The sequence below is a fragment of the Oncorhynchus nerka genome, linkage group LG13 (genome assembly GCF_034236695.1).
Source record: "Oncorhynchus nerka isolate Pitt River linkage group LG13, Oner_Uvic_2.0, whole genome shotgun sequence".
In the NCBI taxonomy this organism is placed as follows: Eukaryota; Metazoa; Chordata; class Actinopteri; order Salmoniformes; family Salmonidae; genus Oncorhynchus; species Oncorhynchus nerka.
The window spans coordinates 60,898,249-60,913,597 of record NC_088408.1 but is presented as its reverse complement, the minus strand read 5'-3'; the positions used below and the strand labels follow the sequence as shown (position 1 = coordinate 60,913,597).

The 15,349-nt window shown below is 40.4% G+C and overlaps 2 protein-coding genes and 1 long non-coding RNA gene across 7 annotated transcripts in view; 2 read left to right on the top strand and 1 right to left on the bottom strand.

The window, feature by feature from the left end:
- The window catches only part of LOC115139772 (ARF GTPase-activating protein GIT2-like), a 33,775-nt gene extending 31,431 nt beyond the window's left edge, over positions 1 to 2,344 (top strand). For all 4 annotated transcript variants that reach the window (XM_029677527.2, XM_029677528.2, XM_029677526.2 and 1 more), the window contains 2 exons: positions 603 to 666; positions 834 to 2,344. In XM_029677527.2, coding sequence (XP_029533387.1) covers positions 603 to 666; positions 834 to 1,046 — 277 coding nt within the window. In that variant the 3' untranslated portion in view covers positions 1,047 to 2,344. The remainder of the gene's footprint in view (positions 1 to 602; positions 667 to 833) is intronic.
- LOC115139773 (uncharacterized) lies at positions 1,320 to 4,897 on the bottom strand. Of its 2 annotated transcripts, XR_003865157.2 has the most exons (6): positions 4,807 to 4,897; positions 4,402 to 4,569; positions 3,303 to 3,378; positions 3,023 to 3,189; positions 2,850 to 2,945; positions 1,320 to 2,677 (listed from the first exon to the last, which is right to left on the bottom strand). It is a non-coding gene; the product is annotated as an uncharacterized LOC115139773 (long non-coding RNA). The 2 variants fall into 2 exon arrangements; XR_003865156.2 differs by having other exon boundaries at positions 1,320 to 2,945.
- A 1,556-nt stretch (positions 4,898 to 6,453) lies between these two features.
- gltpa (glycolipid transfer protein a) lies at positions 6,454 to 14,401 on the top strand. The gene is made up of 5 exons (XM_029677523.2): positions 6,454 to 6,674; positions 10,854 to 10,912; positions 11,013 to 11,146; positions 11,538 to 11,688; positions 11,988 to 14,401. The coding sequence occupies exons 1-5, from the start codon at positions 6,572 to 6,574 to the stop codon at positions 12,168 to 12,170; spliced, it is 630 nt and encodes a 209-aa protein (XP_029533383.1). The 5' UTR covers positions 6,454 to 6,571; the 3' UTR covers positions 12,171 to 14,401.
- Positions 14,402 to 15,349: the final 948 nt, after the last annotated feature.

Below are 15,349 nucleotides of genomic sequence, written 5' to 3'. Positions count from 1 at the left end.
TAGAGCTGGTGCTAGTTGCATCCATAGTAGTCCATCACCAAGTGCATAATGATTTACAAGCAGTCTTATCAATTCTAGATAATTTATGTATGCGTTTAGGTTCAGGAATTATGCCCTGTTGTCTAATATCCAAATGAGCAATTAAAAAATATATTTTCTCGTTTTGGTGTAGCTGATAGTTTATCACATGATCAGCTCTAATCCCTCACTCCCATCGTTTAACTGTGAATTATACAGTAGCTTGGTTGCCACTACCTCTGCTCTCTTGCCTACTCCATAGTGCAGAAACAGATTGGCATCCAGGCTACATGAATTATGGTAGCTGCTGTCTGACTATAATATTTGGAATAGTAAAATAGATTAACCAAGCACTAACCTGGGACTGCGGGTTTGTTTTCCAGCATGTAGCTCTGCCAGTGTTGTGTTTTGCCTCCCCTCCTCACCCAGACTAAAAAGTTAACTTGTGACTTGTTTTGAATAGTGTTGTTTTGGGATCGCAAAAAGGTAACTTTTTAATCCCAAGTTTTGGATTTCCTCCATGAAATAATTCCGTTAAGAGGCTGTCTTATTAACCACTCTCCTGATGCCTTTTTCTTTTACAGCTTTATACCCTGCTCCGAAAGAATATATGTGGCTGTAACCGAGATGGCTGCCCTCTTTCCCAAGGTAAGCTTACAAATGCTCCATGGTTCCATCACTCACATGCAAAGGTATTTAAAAATGTTTTGCAACGTAAAGAAACTTTCTCTTCTGTTTGATGCCTAATGAACACAACCCAGCTCATAGTCGGATGATGTGTTTAACCTCATCTCACCTTACCTTGTGCTTTCCAGAGACCCCATTCGGAGATGGTGAGAGGCCCCCTGCGCCTGTTGACGTCTAGCTCCTTCCGGCTCCAGGGTGAGTGTCGGAAGGCAGCGCCCCCCGAGGAAGGCCCAGGGCCCGACATGCAGCTGGTCACCCAGCAGGTTATCCAGTGTGCCTATGACATTGCCAAAGCTGCCAAGCAGCTTGTCACCATCACCACCAAGGAGAACAGCAACTGACCATCATGACCACCGTCGCAGGGCTTTCAGATCCCCTGTAACGTCTCCGTTTTGTTAATGTATTGTTCTCATCCTTTAACTTCTGGTTAGAAAAAAAAGCATTGTTTTACTGTGGTCGTTTTTTAAAATCAGTGTTGTTATTTGCATGTAATTTATTTATTTACAAAATGTACAAAATGAGAGTATAAATATTGGGACAAAAAGACTGAACAGCTATGGGAAATCATCCATAGCTCTACTAACTGGAAGGGAGAAGCTGTTTTTGTCGTGAGCTACAACAGGAATCTACAGTACAGCCAAATACTGACAAGATGATTGGGCGTTCCCAGGAGATCCTTTGTCGCTAATATGCAGTTTCCTAACCACACTTCTTAGTTTTGTGGTTCTACATACTTCGACACAGTATTTCTCACACCAATGAAGCCATATTTTTGGTATTTTTTTTAGCTCCCCAACACCTATACCCTCCTTAGGAAGGCCTTTCATCCACTTTAATGCTCCTTGTCGGAACCAGGGGTCTCAAACTGGCAGCCCCCAGGCCAAATGCTTCCTGTAAGCAGATTTAATGCGATCCAGCATAGTATTCCACATGGTTAAGGATGTTGTGAAAGCTATGAATAAGCCATAAAGTGTATAAACTTTACACACCTTGGAGCTACATAAATAACTATGGAATTCTAATGTACCATTTAATACAATTCCAGCAAGCGTAGGGAGGAATGTTGGGAGATTTGGATCTGATGAACCATCACTCATCTGTGCACATTTTTGTATCCCTGCAATGTCCATGTCTCCCCCATCCAAGTGTAATTGCTTTCATTGCATCTACTAGAACCATCTATGCCTATTATTGCATTTCAACGCTTGTTCAGGGGGGCAAATTATGCTCTTCACCAGCAATATGTTGTACTTGTATTGAGTTCTAGTGAATGTTTTATTTATAAGCTAAGATGCTAGAACAGTGTTAGTGCTGTGACAGTGGATAGATTTGCAGCGCAAATAATCATTTGCCCTCTTCCATGTGTTCTTGTGCTCCGTTCTGTAATGCTGCTAGCTTTGACATGTGCAACTAATTGGATAGGATTGTAGATAGCTCCACTACAATTCTGCAAGTGCATGGTTGCCGTCAGCAGATGGTTCAGAGCTGTGTTGTACTTGAAATGTAATCAAGGAAATGTCCCTCTGTGTTTGACTCTTGTTCTGAATGGACTTCAAACAGGTGTCAGTTGTGCGGTAATCATAGCTACAGTTGGAGGGGAAGCCTTATTTTTTTAAATAAACTTAATTTATAATTGTAACCTCATGCAATGTCGTATTTGGCCACGTACTGTACAACCTGTACAATCAACTATTGTGATGTGCAAAGAAAGGAAAATATGATTTTAGTTAATGAAAAAACAATTCCGTCAGAAAAACCTACAAACATAAACCCACACCAAGATTACAACACCCTTAAACCAGTTTGCTAAATACGTAACACTTTACAACCACCACATGCAGCAGCTGATATAAGCATGGTGTAGGAATACTTGACACATTTTAAACCCATTAAGAATAATTATTTGTATAAAAACATGATTGTGGAGTGTCTTTTGGCCTCACGTCCAGGCTGATCAAGGTCTGCTACAAATCTATGAGCGGAGGAAGGCAAGAGTATATACAGGGGACAAAACTAATCAATTGCTTTAGCAATTAACAAAAAAAATGGGTGTGTATATTTGCCAAATTGATTGTCATCTGTTTAGCTACCAGGTAAAAACGTTGGCTTTGCTTGCCCTAATGAACTGGACCCTGGATCAGTACCTTGTCCTGGTAGCTCTGCTGGGCCATCCTATGAGTCTCCAGCCTCTGCTCATCCTCCTGCAGCCTTAGGGCATCCCTCTCCTTCACCTGCGACACCTGCAGGGGAGAGAACAATGAGCCACATCATTGGGCCTCCCTCCAATCAATCAATCTAACCCAGGCCAACAACTGACCCCAGTCAACACAGGCTGTTCCTGTTCGCGTCCTTTGGCCCTCTTCCTCCACCCTCTCGGCGTCTGGTCTGCCTCGCCAGCTCCTGGATCAGCCCTCCCCCCGCCTCCTCAGAGACTCATCCTGAGCCTGACGGTTCTCCTGCATCTTGAGCTCCATCTGCAAGAGCCTTTCAGGGAGCAAAGGGAGAGAGCTGGGATTCTCTCGTCTGCTGTCACTACAAAGACACAAGCTTGGCACTTCTTGGTGTGTTGCACATGCCCTCCCCTCAAGTCCACTCACCTCCTGAATGAGCCTCTCCCTGGCTCTCCTCTCCTACTCTGCCTCCCACTTCTCCCAAACACACTGGGACTTCTCCCTGACAGGACAAGACATTCAATTAACTTTGCAACACAAATGCAGATCTCCACCCCCAAGTAAGACCTAGACTGGCAGTGGGAGTCATAAGTGGTGATACTACTAACCTGTACAGGACAGCAAACAGCCTACCACCGCCTCTCCAACTGCAGCTATTAGTATCCTTTGTAGTTTTATACTTTGTTAGTTATTTAATAAATAGCTGCCAAAGTGTGGACTCCTTCGCTTCTTAACTGAGTTTAAATGTATTTGACTAAGGTGTATGTAAACTTCCAACATATGTGTGATATATATATATATATATACACACACACACTTCTCAAAAGAATAAAGGGAACACTAAAATAACACATCCTAGATCTGAATGAATGAAATATTCCTATTAAATACGTTTTTCTTTAAATAGTTGAATGTGCTGACAACAAAATCACAAAACTGATCAATGGAAATCAAATTTATCAACCATGGGTTATATATACATATATACATATATATGGGGTGGCAGTTAGCCTAGTGTTTAGAGCATCGGACTAGTAACGAAAGGTTGCAACATCGAATCCTGGAGCTGACAATGTAAAACATATATATATATATATATATATAAACTTCTGACATCAACTGTGTGTGTATATATATATACATACATACACACACAGTTGATGTCGGAAGTTTACATACACTTAGGTTGTAGTCATTAAAACTCGTTTTTCAACCACTAAACAAATTGCTGATTTATTTTGATTTCCCCATGATGTCAAGCAAAAAGAAAATCAGCAAAATTTGTGGAGTGGTTGAAAAACGAGTTTTAATGACTCCAACCTAAGTGTATGTAAACTTCCGACTTCAACTGTACATATACATTTATAATACACACACTAGCAATAACAGACTAGTTCCCATCATAGTGTCTCGGGCAATGATCCGTTTCAAGAGTATCAACCAAACAGTGGCCAGAAAATGCAGTTCCGTTAACTAGCCAACCTCGGCTGGTATGATTGACGAGAACTCCAGTGTGCCTGCTTACAATGTTCTGTTGTTGTCTTTAGTGCATTGAGTGCAGCTCCCAGTGTTGCCGCCAACGTGCCTCCTGTTCCCCCTGTCGCACCATCTGGTTTTCCAGAGAACGAACTCGACTCGGCCAATGTGGGCAGAGAGGGTTGGTAGAGGCATTGATCCCAATTGAAAAACGCAGCTATTTAGAAACAGACAAAACTGCTGCTGTTAAAGACAATCGCAATGGACAAAGCCGTTACTGGCTAGGTTATTAACGCTTTAGGTTTGCTAATTTAGCTAACGTAGATTCAAAATACGTGACGTATCATGACACTAGCAAAACATTATCAAAACATTATCAAGTCGTAGCAAACGTTAGCTAGCGTTAAATTCGCATTTTGTATTTACAGAGATACTGTTGAATAACATTGCTTACCGGTCTACGTTCCTTCTCCAAAATATAATTTCATATAAATTAGCTAGCTATGTTGGATTGCAACTGGAGAACATCCTTGCATTTCTTTCTCTTCCCGTTTCACTTAGTAACCAATTCTCTTCCTAGTTACACTATGGCGCATCACAAGGGTCAAACAGCGCAACGAGAATGGCGTTGTAAATTATTGGCAATTGATGAATGTATGCCCAAGCATACACGCAGCACTTCAACCCAAATCCATGATTTTAATTCAGCTTTTTATCATTAGACCAGCTGGTGGTATTGAATTTTGCCAACAACTGAAACTAGTGAATTTTCTGATTGATTGATTGGTGAGGTGATGGGTAGGTGGTTTCCCTGATTGGGACAAATCAGCGAAGGGAACAGCGCATGCCTTCATATTGGCCAGTGCAACATACTGTATGCTACTAGCGACCTCACCATGAGTGTTCAGATCTCTCCGTAACGGCTAACAATTGGGTGACAGTTCTATTATGTATGTGGTTCAATGTGCCCTCTGACTTCGCTACATTGGTGTTAGAAGAGGGATGACCCAACAGACATCGATGTCTTCTAAGCGCCCAGTGTGAGAAACGTACATGGGTAGTCTTCGACAGCATAATCCCAACGTAGGAGCAAGATCAAGGGACTTGTTAGAGTGAAATGTGGGACGGGACGAGCTTTCTGAAGACAGGGGTTATGTGTATACACCTATAAGTACAACACCTAGCGACCTTGTCAAGAGGTCTTTGCATAGCAGGTAATGTGTTGGACTGACAGTCGCAGTGACCTGGGTAGAGGTAACCGTCAGAATTTGCGGGAGTACATTTCCTGCAGTAATTGTATGCAAATCCGTTCTTGGCCCACTGTCACCTAGTTGTGATTCCACATTGCATAAAGAAGCACACTAGGAGTAGGCCTAAAGTGGAGACATAATTGTCTGATTAATTATTTATATATAGCTAAATATTTAATGGAGAACAGATGATTCTAGGCCTTTGTCATCTGCTATATCAAGGAATTAGACCAGAATTACAAGGTTTTATCTTCCTTTCTCTGCGAAACTTCTAGCAGTGCACAATTAGTTAAATTTGAATATAGTATGATCGTTTTATTCTAATTGTATTGTTGATCACTAGACAGTTGCAGGAATACCTACATCACTTTCACAAGTCCTTTTCAATGACCACATGAGTGAGCATCATCCATCTACTGACACCAAAGCAGCAAACAACAGGGGCATATTCATTACGCCGATTCTGATGCAAAACGTTTCTTAAACGGAACGAAACTGGGAGGAAACTATATGAATGTGTCCAATAGAAACTCTTGTTTTAGTTGCAAATGTTTGGCTAATGATTACACCACGGGATATAATCCACTTGACCATATAATGATGTCCCTCACTAAAAAGTACCCAGCTCCCTGACCAATTCAGCATTTAAAAAGGCAGCTTTTACAAGTTGCATAGGCTACTAATTACATAATGTCCTACATGTTGAGACGTTCTGCTGTCAGATAGAAACCTATGCTAAATTCCATGTAGGGTTTTAACCCTCATTTTTCACTTGATCGATGCACTGCTTCCCATCTATTTAAATGAGCATTCTGAGTCAGGTTCTGCTCTTTCCAGGCAGCTTTCAGACTAGAAAGGGGCGTGCACTGTTGGAGAGGCTCACAAACTCACTTCGGTGGCAGTTCCGGGTTTTACAAATCACTTCACTGGTCGCGGTTATTGTCAGAGATATTGTGTGTAGTGTTCACGATGGCTCTTCTTATGGAGCACCAATTTAAACAGCTTCCAGCCGATAAACAAGTGGAAACTAGATCCTTCTTGGAGTCGGTGTCGTATCTTCCGCCATTCTTTGGTAAGTAGCATGCAAACTATGATTTGAGCTTGCTACATGAATTCTAGCCACAGTATGTGCATAGACTACCACCCAAATTGCTCGCTATTTTGTTGCAACAAACAACATATTGTCAGTTAAGCCACACAATTTAATACAGCCCATTATGGATAAAGACAATGTTATGATCATACTCTTGTGGCTAGCCATCAGCTTGTCATAGGCAAATTGCTTTTCTCTGAATATGTTATATGCCTGCAAGGGTAGAGTTATCAACATTTGATTGACCTGACAATGCCAGGAGTGAAGAGAAGTATTCATATGTGTAAGAAAACGGACTTAAATTAACTTCATAGTCTGATTTGCCTGTGGGATAGTTTGCTTTTGGGATTTCAGAATGTGAGAAGCAATCTGTCAAAACACCTCTGTCAATCCCAAGCAATTAAATGTCATAAGGGACAAACTTTTTTTGGGATCGTATGTCTCTTTATCAAGCAGTCAACAAACCTTTTGCATTAATAATTTATTTCATTGGCCTCGATTTGAAGTTGTTAAAATTGATTAGCACGGTGTTGAGTTCCCCTTGGCCATTCACTGACTGTGTAGCCCACCGGGCATCATTGTGTGGCTTCATCCTGTATGCCAAAGATACGCTATTGAATTAGGCAGGTGAAACCTCTGAAAACACCAAAGGCAACTTTCCATTTGATCAACTCAAGAAAGTGTTTGTATGGTTTATTTTGTGTTTTAAAAAAAAAATGCTGTAATTCATTTTGTGTCATGATATAATCAGTCACAACTCAATTATACATAACTGCTACATTGATTTGTGACTAGGGTATATAATGTTGGAATTTCAAATCTCTTTGGAGGATATGCCTAGGATAGGATCTTTTTGTTTTTCCACCAACCTTTAACTCAGTTGTATGTTTATACCCGGTGTTAGGATTCATCGACAATACAATTGAGGACCTCTGCTTTCATCACGTAGCCTGGACCTCCCAAAGCAACCGCACAAAAGCATTATGTGGAAGCAATTGAGAGAGAGAAAAATGGTTTTGTTTGTATGGGGTGGAAAATGAGAGATGGGCATCTTTGGTGGTAGATGAATGAATAACATTCAGGATCGATGGATTCATGTCTCTCTCTAAATGATAAGGACAAAGGTGGGGCTTCTCTGTAACTAGAGAAGATACTTGTACCACTTGCACAATGGGTAGCCTTCTGGAATTGAGGGCTAACGGTTGTCAGTTGTACTCTACTTTAAGCCGTGTGTTGTCGGAATGTAAGTCTTCCACTGGGCTACCCCAAATGAACAGCCAGGCCCCCTTTTATGTAGTTATGTCAATGGCCTGGGGAAAGTTGCTTAGCCTTCTCTATTGGGAGATTTGGCCAAGTGAAGAAATGTATTGTTACAAACTGTTGGAGTTCTTTTAAACTGAATGCACATCTCTAGGTTACTATACAGAACTAGCCTATACCTTGCTATGAAGAAGAAAAAACTGTTTGAAAATTTGGGGCAAAATGTTGGTCCTGTTCGAGGTCTCGCCAAGGTTCAAAGAGACCGATGTGAGGATATATTTCCTTTTCCGGTTGCATAGATGGGCCTAGGGCCAATGATGGGATGCATTGGATTAGACCCATTTGGATTTGGCACGATACTAGGACCTACTTAAAGTTTTATGAGTCTCTCTGGTGCTTTCAGAAATCTGTCAGGTGCTCTGAGCAGAGTGAATTATTTAGCATTTTGTTGATTTTCAAGTTCAATAAGAGTTTGCTGTCGACCTACCATTTTGTATCAAAAGCATTCAAGTACATGATCAGGATGCAGCTCAGAATGCTGTTCTCTGTTTGTCTCAACCCTGTGTTTTTCTAGTTCTAATGAAAAGGCTTTGTTTTTCCAACGTATGCCTCTCAAAAGTATTTGACAGAGCGTAGGGGTTTATTAGGCTGCTTTGTTAATCTTCAAGGGACGTGAGCCATTGAGGCTACAGGTAGTCTTGTCTCTCTTTCTCTCTCTCGTTCTCTCTCGCTCTCGTTCCACCTCAAAAAGCACACCCACCATCTCCGATTGTTCTGAAATGATGTACGTTATTAGAAACAGAAGATCATTTTGTTGAAATATAATTTGATCTAAATGATTGCATCCAAATTGACAATTTTTATGTATAGGATTCATATAATATTCATATAATATTCAAATATAGTAACAAACATCTCAATTGGACCAAACTTAAATTTAAAAAAATTTGACACGGGGAATCCAGAGGAGTGGTCAAAAGCTACCCACGGACCCCTCACACACCCCACACCAATCCCACCCCAAAAACAAGTATATAGTATGGAGCTGCCCCTCAGAGTATTCTTTGTTCCTTCATCCTATGTAATGTATTCCCAGTGAATTTGGTGGTTTATTTTCCATATTTCAGAGAAATGTTATTGAAGTTGTTAGGCTCATGTTTCATCCTACATCTTGATATTACCAAGTTCTGACCACAAGTTTGAAGCCCCCCTTCAATGTTAAAGGGATAGTTCACCCAAATTACATTAGTTTTCTTAAATTGACAATGTATGACAGCCACCCGTGCTTTGGTTTTGTTGGTCACTGTTTCAACTGCTAACTTTTAAGCAATTGTGGCACAAATCCAATGCAAATAAATTGTACCTATATTAGCATTTTCACACCATGTTTAAGTGTCCTAAATTGTATAATTTTTTTTGGTATTTTCACCCACCTTTTTCTCCCCAATTTTTGATCTTGTCTCATCGCTGCGACTCCCCAACGTGCTCAGGAGAGGTGAAGGCGGAGTCATGCATCCTCTGAAGCATGACCCACCAACCGCGCTCCTTAACTTCTTGGTGACGGGGGCAGTATTGAGTAGATTGGATGAATAAGATGCCCAGAGTAAACTGCCTGCTACTCAGCCATAATAGCTAGAAGATGCATATAATTGGTATATTTGGATAGAAAACACTCTGAAGTTTCTAAAACTGTTTGAATGATGTCTGTGAGTATAACATAACTCGTATGGCAGACGAAAACCCGAGAAAAATCCAACCAGGAAGTGGGAAATCTGAGGTTTGTAATTTTTCAACTCATTGTCATTCCAATATACAGTGTCTGTAGGGTCATTTTGCACTTCCTAAGGCTTCCACTAGATGTCAACAGTCTTTAGAACCTTGTTTCAGGCTTCTACTGTGAAGGGGGGCTGAATGAGAGGGGATTGAGCCAGGTGCCTGGCAGAGTGCCATGGGCTCGTGACGCACGTTCATGTGAGAGTTACCTCTCGTTCCATTGCTTTTCTACAGACAAAGGAATTCTCCGGTTGGAACATTATTGAAGATTTATGATAAAAACATCCTAAAGATTGATTCTATACATTGTTTGACATGTTTCTACGGACTGTAACGTAACGTTTTGGCCTTTCGTCCGACCTTTCCGCTGGACTTGCACGCGCGTCGGTGAGTTTGGATTTGTTTACCAAACGCGCTAACAAAAGGAGGTGTTTGGACATAAATGATGAACTTTATCGAACAAGCACCCGGCCTGCCACAAGGAGTCGCTAGAGCGCGATGAGCCAAGTAAAGCCCTCCTCCACAGGTCAAACCCTCCGCTAACCCGGACGACGCTGGGCCAATTGTGCGCCATCCTATGGGACACCCGGACACGGCCGGTTGTACCACAGCCCAGGAATGAACCCGGGTCTGTAGTAACGCCTTAGACTGCTGCGCCACTCGGGAGGCCCAAAAATTGGATTGTTTAACTCCACGATGTTACTTGCAGTTGTCAGAACCTGGTAATATCAGGATGCAGGATGGGACATGAACCTAACAACTTCAATAACTAATTTCTCTGAACAGTAGGGGGGGGGACCATCACTGAATACATGACATAGGATGAAGAAACAATACCTTGAGCCGCAGCTCCATACTACTCATCAGACATGGAGATACTGCAGCCTGTTGTTGGGATTGGCGTGGGATGTCCATGGATGCCTTTTTGACCAAAGAAAATGGATTCATGTCTTACTCATAGTTACAAAGAAGTTTCAGCAAAATAGTTTTGCAGTAATGCTAATTGTATCCCTCTCTCCTGTATTATCCTAGCTCTTGGGAATGTAGACAAAGCTGACATGTGAATTGTGGAGGATGTTATTTCTCCAGTATGGGCAAACATGGTATTTTTTTATCTTTCGACAGACTGCCTTGGCTCTACTGTTTTTGCTCCAATTAAAGCAGACATTGTAGGGAACATCACAGTAAGTAGCCTACAGCAACATTTTAATATGGTCAAAGTTCAAACTGGTAACCTTAGATCCATATGGAAACAAACTATATTACTGTACTATCCCTGTTTAGACAATCAAAGCAGTTTTTGACAGCAACCCTAGCAGGTTCAAGACCCTCCAAAAAATCCTGGAGGCAGAGAAGGAGCTGCATGGAGCAGACTGGCCCAAAGTGGGAGCCACCCTGGCACTTATGTGGCTAAAGAGGTCAGACAACTTTTTACTTTTGGATCTTGAGTCGGTTCTTAATGCCTACAGCTGTAATGCATTATGATGCAGATATAATGCATTATAAGACTTGTCATGAGCGTACGATCTCTGCGTCATCTCATAATGATTCTAAGTGCCAGCCGTTTTGATTCAGTAAACTTCAATTGAGGGATATTTGTATCATCCTTATTATAAGACATTATAAAGCCTCATATCTGCTCATAATAATAAAGGGATGTACCTCATCGCTTTATTATAAAGCGCTTTCCCAAACATTTCTGTGTTACCCTTGAGTCTGTCTACTTAGATGTACTGTATGTTGGTCCACGTTTTTGTGTTGTCTGTCTGATTCTGTGATTTGTTTGTTTCCTTGTTCTTCATTGCCCAGGGGACTCCGATTCATCCAGGTCCTGCTACAGAGTCTGGTGGATGGGGAGAAGGATGAAAACAACCCCGACCTCATCCGTGTAAATTGCACCAAAGCTTATGAGTTGGCCCTGAAGAAGTACCATGGCTTGCTGGTGCAGACGCTCTTCAAGGTAAGCGTCTCACCCATAGCATGATTGCTTTGGATTATTGCTTGATTACGCAGCTTCTCCATTGCCATTTTAAACTGTGCAAGTGTAGCTGATAGTTTGTTTATTTATCTACATTTTATTTTTATCTATATAGATAGATATATAGATAGATTTTTTAAAATAAATCGAATGGTAGGTAGATGTGCTAGTAGTGGCCATTATTAAAGTGACCTTCACTGAGATCTAAAAGGCAACCTTTGTTTATTGTTCTGACGAGTCTGCATTTTGAACTGACTTTACTTGAATGTCTTCCACTGAAGGCAGCCGTGTTCGCAGCTCCCTACAAGGCAGATTTCCTGAAGGCGCTGTCCAAGGGGCGGAAGGTCAAGGAAGAGGACTGCCTGGACAAAATCCGACAGTTTCTAGTCAACTTTACTGCTGCTAATGATGCCATCTATGAGATGTACACCAAGATGAATGCCGAGCTAGAGTACACCGCGTGACCACGCAAGCTAACCAATGATCTGCCCCTCCCATTGGGACAATTACAAGCAGTGAGAGTTGCTATGCTTTCCTACAGGTTTGTGTGTGTGGGTGTCTGTGTGTGTTAGATCCGGTGTTGTGTCACACATCCAGTCTGTGCTCTTTCTAAGATCTCCTTTGAGTGCATTTGCTTGCTGCTCTTAATTTATCTGTCAACTGTTTTGTGGCTTATTTTCAAAGCCTCAAACTTTCTTACAGGGAATAGCTTTCAATATGACCCGAGTCTTTACCTGGCGATTTGTGTTTGATCATTATCAGGTTCACTAGGCACAAAATGAAAGAAAACATACTTAAATGGGGAGGAACTTCCTGGACTTGTCCAATAAGAAATGATCATTTTTGTTTTCCACTGCAAACCGTTTTAAACCATTTGCCATTTCTTGCCCCAATGAACATGACCCAGTTTCATAGACCAAAACTGCAGATGCATCTGGACTGTCGAAAGTATAGTTTATGGATAAACATTTCAGTCAACTGTAGTTTATTTTCTCTGAAATACATTTTTAAAAAATTATTTCCGTAATTATAAATTCATCTTACACAAGTTACTTGGGTATTATTACTTTGTGTAGGTACGTTTCATTTTATTATACACAACCGCATAGCGGGCAGTTTCATAGTACTCTTTTAAAACTACTAACAGTAGAGATAGAGGAAATCATTGTATTAGTAATTGCTATTTGGTAATTGTTTGCAATCACATGAGTAACCTATGCACTTTGAGAATGTTTAGAGGATTGTGGTAAATGAATATCAAAACCAAAAATATATTTAATTCATAATTATGTATTTTCTCATGATATTTGAATAATTATATAAAAATATTTGTATTTTATATTAATGAACCTTTAACTCTGCTGGTATGTGATTTATTGATTCTATCTACTTGAAAATGTCATCTATTTCTTATTTGTTTACATGTTAGAATTTTCTGACTTTGATAATTGCAACTCTGTATCACTAGGACAGTAAATATACATTATTTTTGTTATTTATTCTTTGTTAATTCTCCATCCTAAGAGCTGATTCCATTGGCACATTAATGGAATTGTGTGTTATTAAATATATTGTTATTGATTAGTGTCTTATAATCATACAAATGTAATTTTATGTAATCGCATCTTTGAACTCAACTAAATCTCTCTGGTTTTCATATAGTCAATAAACCTACAAAAGTAAACAGTCAAGTCAAAGTGGTGATTTGTTTTATAAGTTTCAGATTCAAATAAGTGAGACTTTTAAAGTGTTGTGTAAAAATAAAGCCATTTTGTTAGAAAGGAAATATTGTATAACCATTACTTGATGAGTGACATTGAAATCAATCCATGGGAACATTTCATTTTAGGCTGTTTTAATAAATGTGATTAATTGTGAAATAAAATCATGATGCCGTGTTCAATATGAATAGTAAACCAGGTTTATTTGAAGTGTGCTTTGTAATTGGAGTGGGTGATTCAAGCCATAGACTACTGCCCTCTAATATTGTTAATCTAACTGTGCCTTCTGCTAGTGACACAGGGGAGATGGTGAACTCACTGTCTGTGTCTTCATCCAACAGTGCAAGTTTACTGAATGGCTGCCTCTTGAGTTGGGTCATGTTCATTACGCACCAAACGGAAGAAATGCATGTTTTCCATTACGGTTCCAAAATTGTTTTATTACTGTGTGTTTATAATGAACACAACACTTGTAGACAGTTTGTCTTGCTCCATCATGCGCCATGTCATGTAGCTTAGCTTGAGATGCCTCGGTTTCAATTCTGAATTTCTTTCTAATACCATCTCATGTGCCTCAAGATAGTCTTTGTGTAAGTTTGTACATTGACATATTCTGTCATTGCTGAAGAAACTAGTGTAATCTTCTAAAATGAAGAATGTTTAGGTGAGATGTTTCCCTTTCCATGCAATAGGAATTAGTGTGGTTGCCTGGACTTCAAACAATGTCATAAGACTTTGTGGAATTAAAGCAAATTTCAATTAACCATTAAATACACTGAAAATTGATTGCTTATTTGAACCGTTTTTCCTTTTCTGGCTATGAAAATGTATTTATCTCTGGAAACATTTGTGTGATGAAAAGCATTTAATTGCAGTACATTAATGCTGCAAGATAATTTACATTATTTTCAACTGATATTGTAAACTAATTTTCACAATAAACCATGACCAATTGTTTGTCATTTCATATTGAATCGTGCATTGTTATGACTGTGTGTGCGTATTTTGTGAAATTCAATGGTGCATGGCCACACACTTCAGTTACAGCAGCCTAGGTTTAAAGTATATTATAAGCGCAACATGTAAAGTGTTGCTTTCATGAGTTGAAATAAAAGATCCCAGAAATTTTCAATCTGCACAAAAAGCTTATTTCTATCAAATGTTGTGCACAAGTTTGTTTACATCCCTGTTAGGGAGCATTTCTCCTTTGCCAAGATAATCCATCCACCTGACAGGTGTGGCAAAAAGATGATTGAACAACATGATCATTACACAGGTGCACCTTGTGCTGGAGACAAAATGCCACTCAACACAATACCGCTGATGTTTTGAGGGAGCATGCAATTGGCATGCTGACTAGGAATGTCCACCAGAGCTGTTGCCAGAGAATTGAATGTTCATTTCTCTACAATAAGCCACCTCCAACGTTGTTTTACAGAATTTGGCAGCATGTCCAACCGACCTCACAACTGCAGACCACGTGTAGCCACGTCAGCCCAGGACCTCCACATCCGGCTTCTTCACCTGTGGGATCTTCTGGGGGGGTGCTGAGGAGTATTTATGTCTGTAATAAAGCCCTTTTGTGGGCAAAAATATTCTGATTGGCTGGGACTGGCTCCCCAGTGGGTGGGCATGGCTTCCCATGGCTGCACCCTTGCGCTGTCATGTGAAATCAATAGATAAGGTTCTATTTTCTATTTATTTAACCCTTATCTTACCAGGTAAGGACTGAGAACACATTCTCATTTAAGCAACAACCTGGGGAATAGTTACAAGGGAGAGGAGGTGGGATGAATGAGCCAATTGTAAGCTGGGGATGATTAGGTGACCATGATGGTATGAGGGCCAGATTCTGACTTTAGCCAGGACACCGGGGTTAACACCCATACTCTTACAATAAGTGCCATGGGATCTTTAGAGAC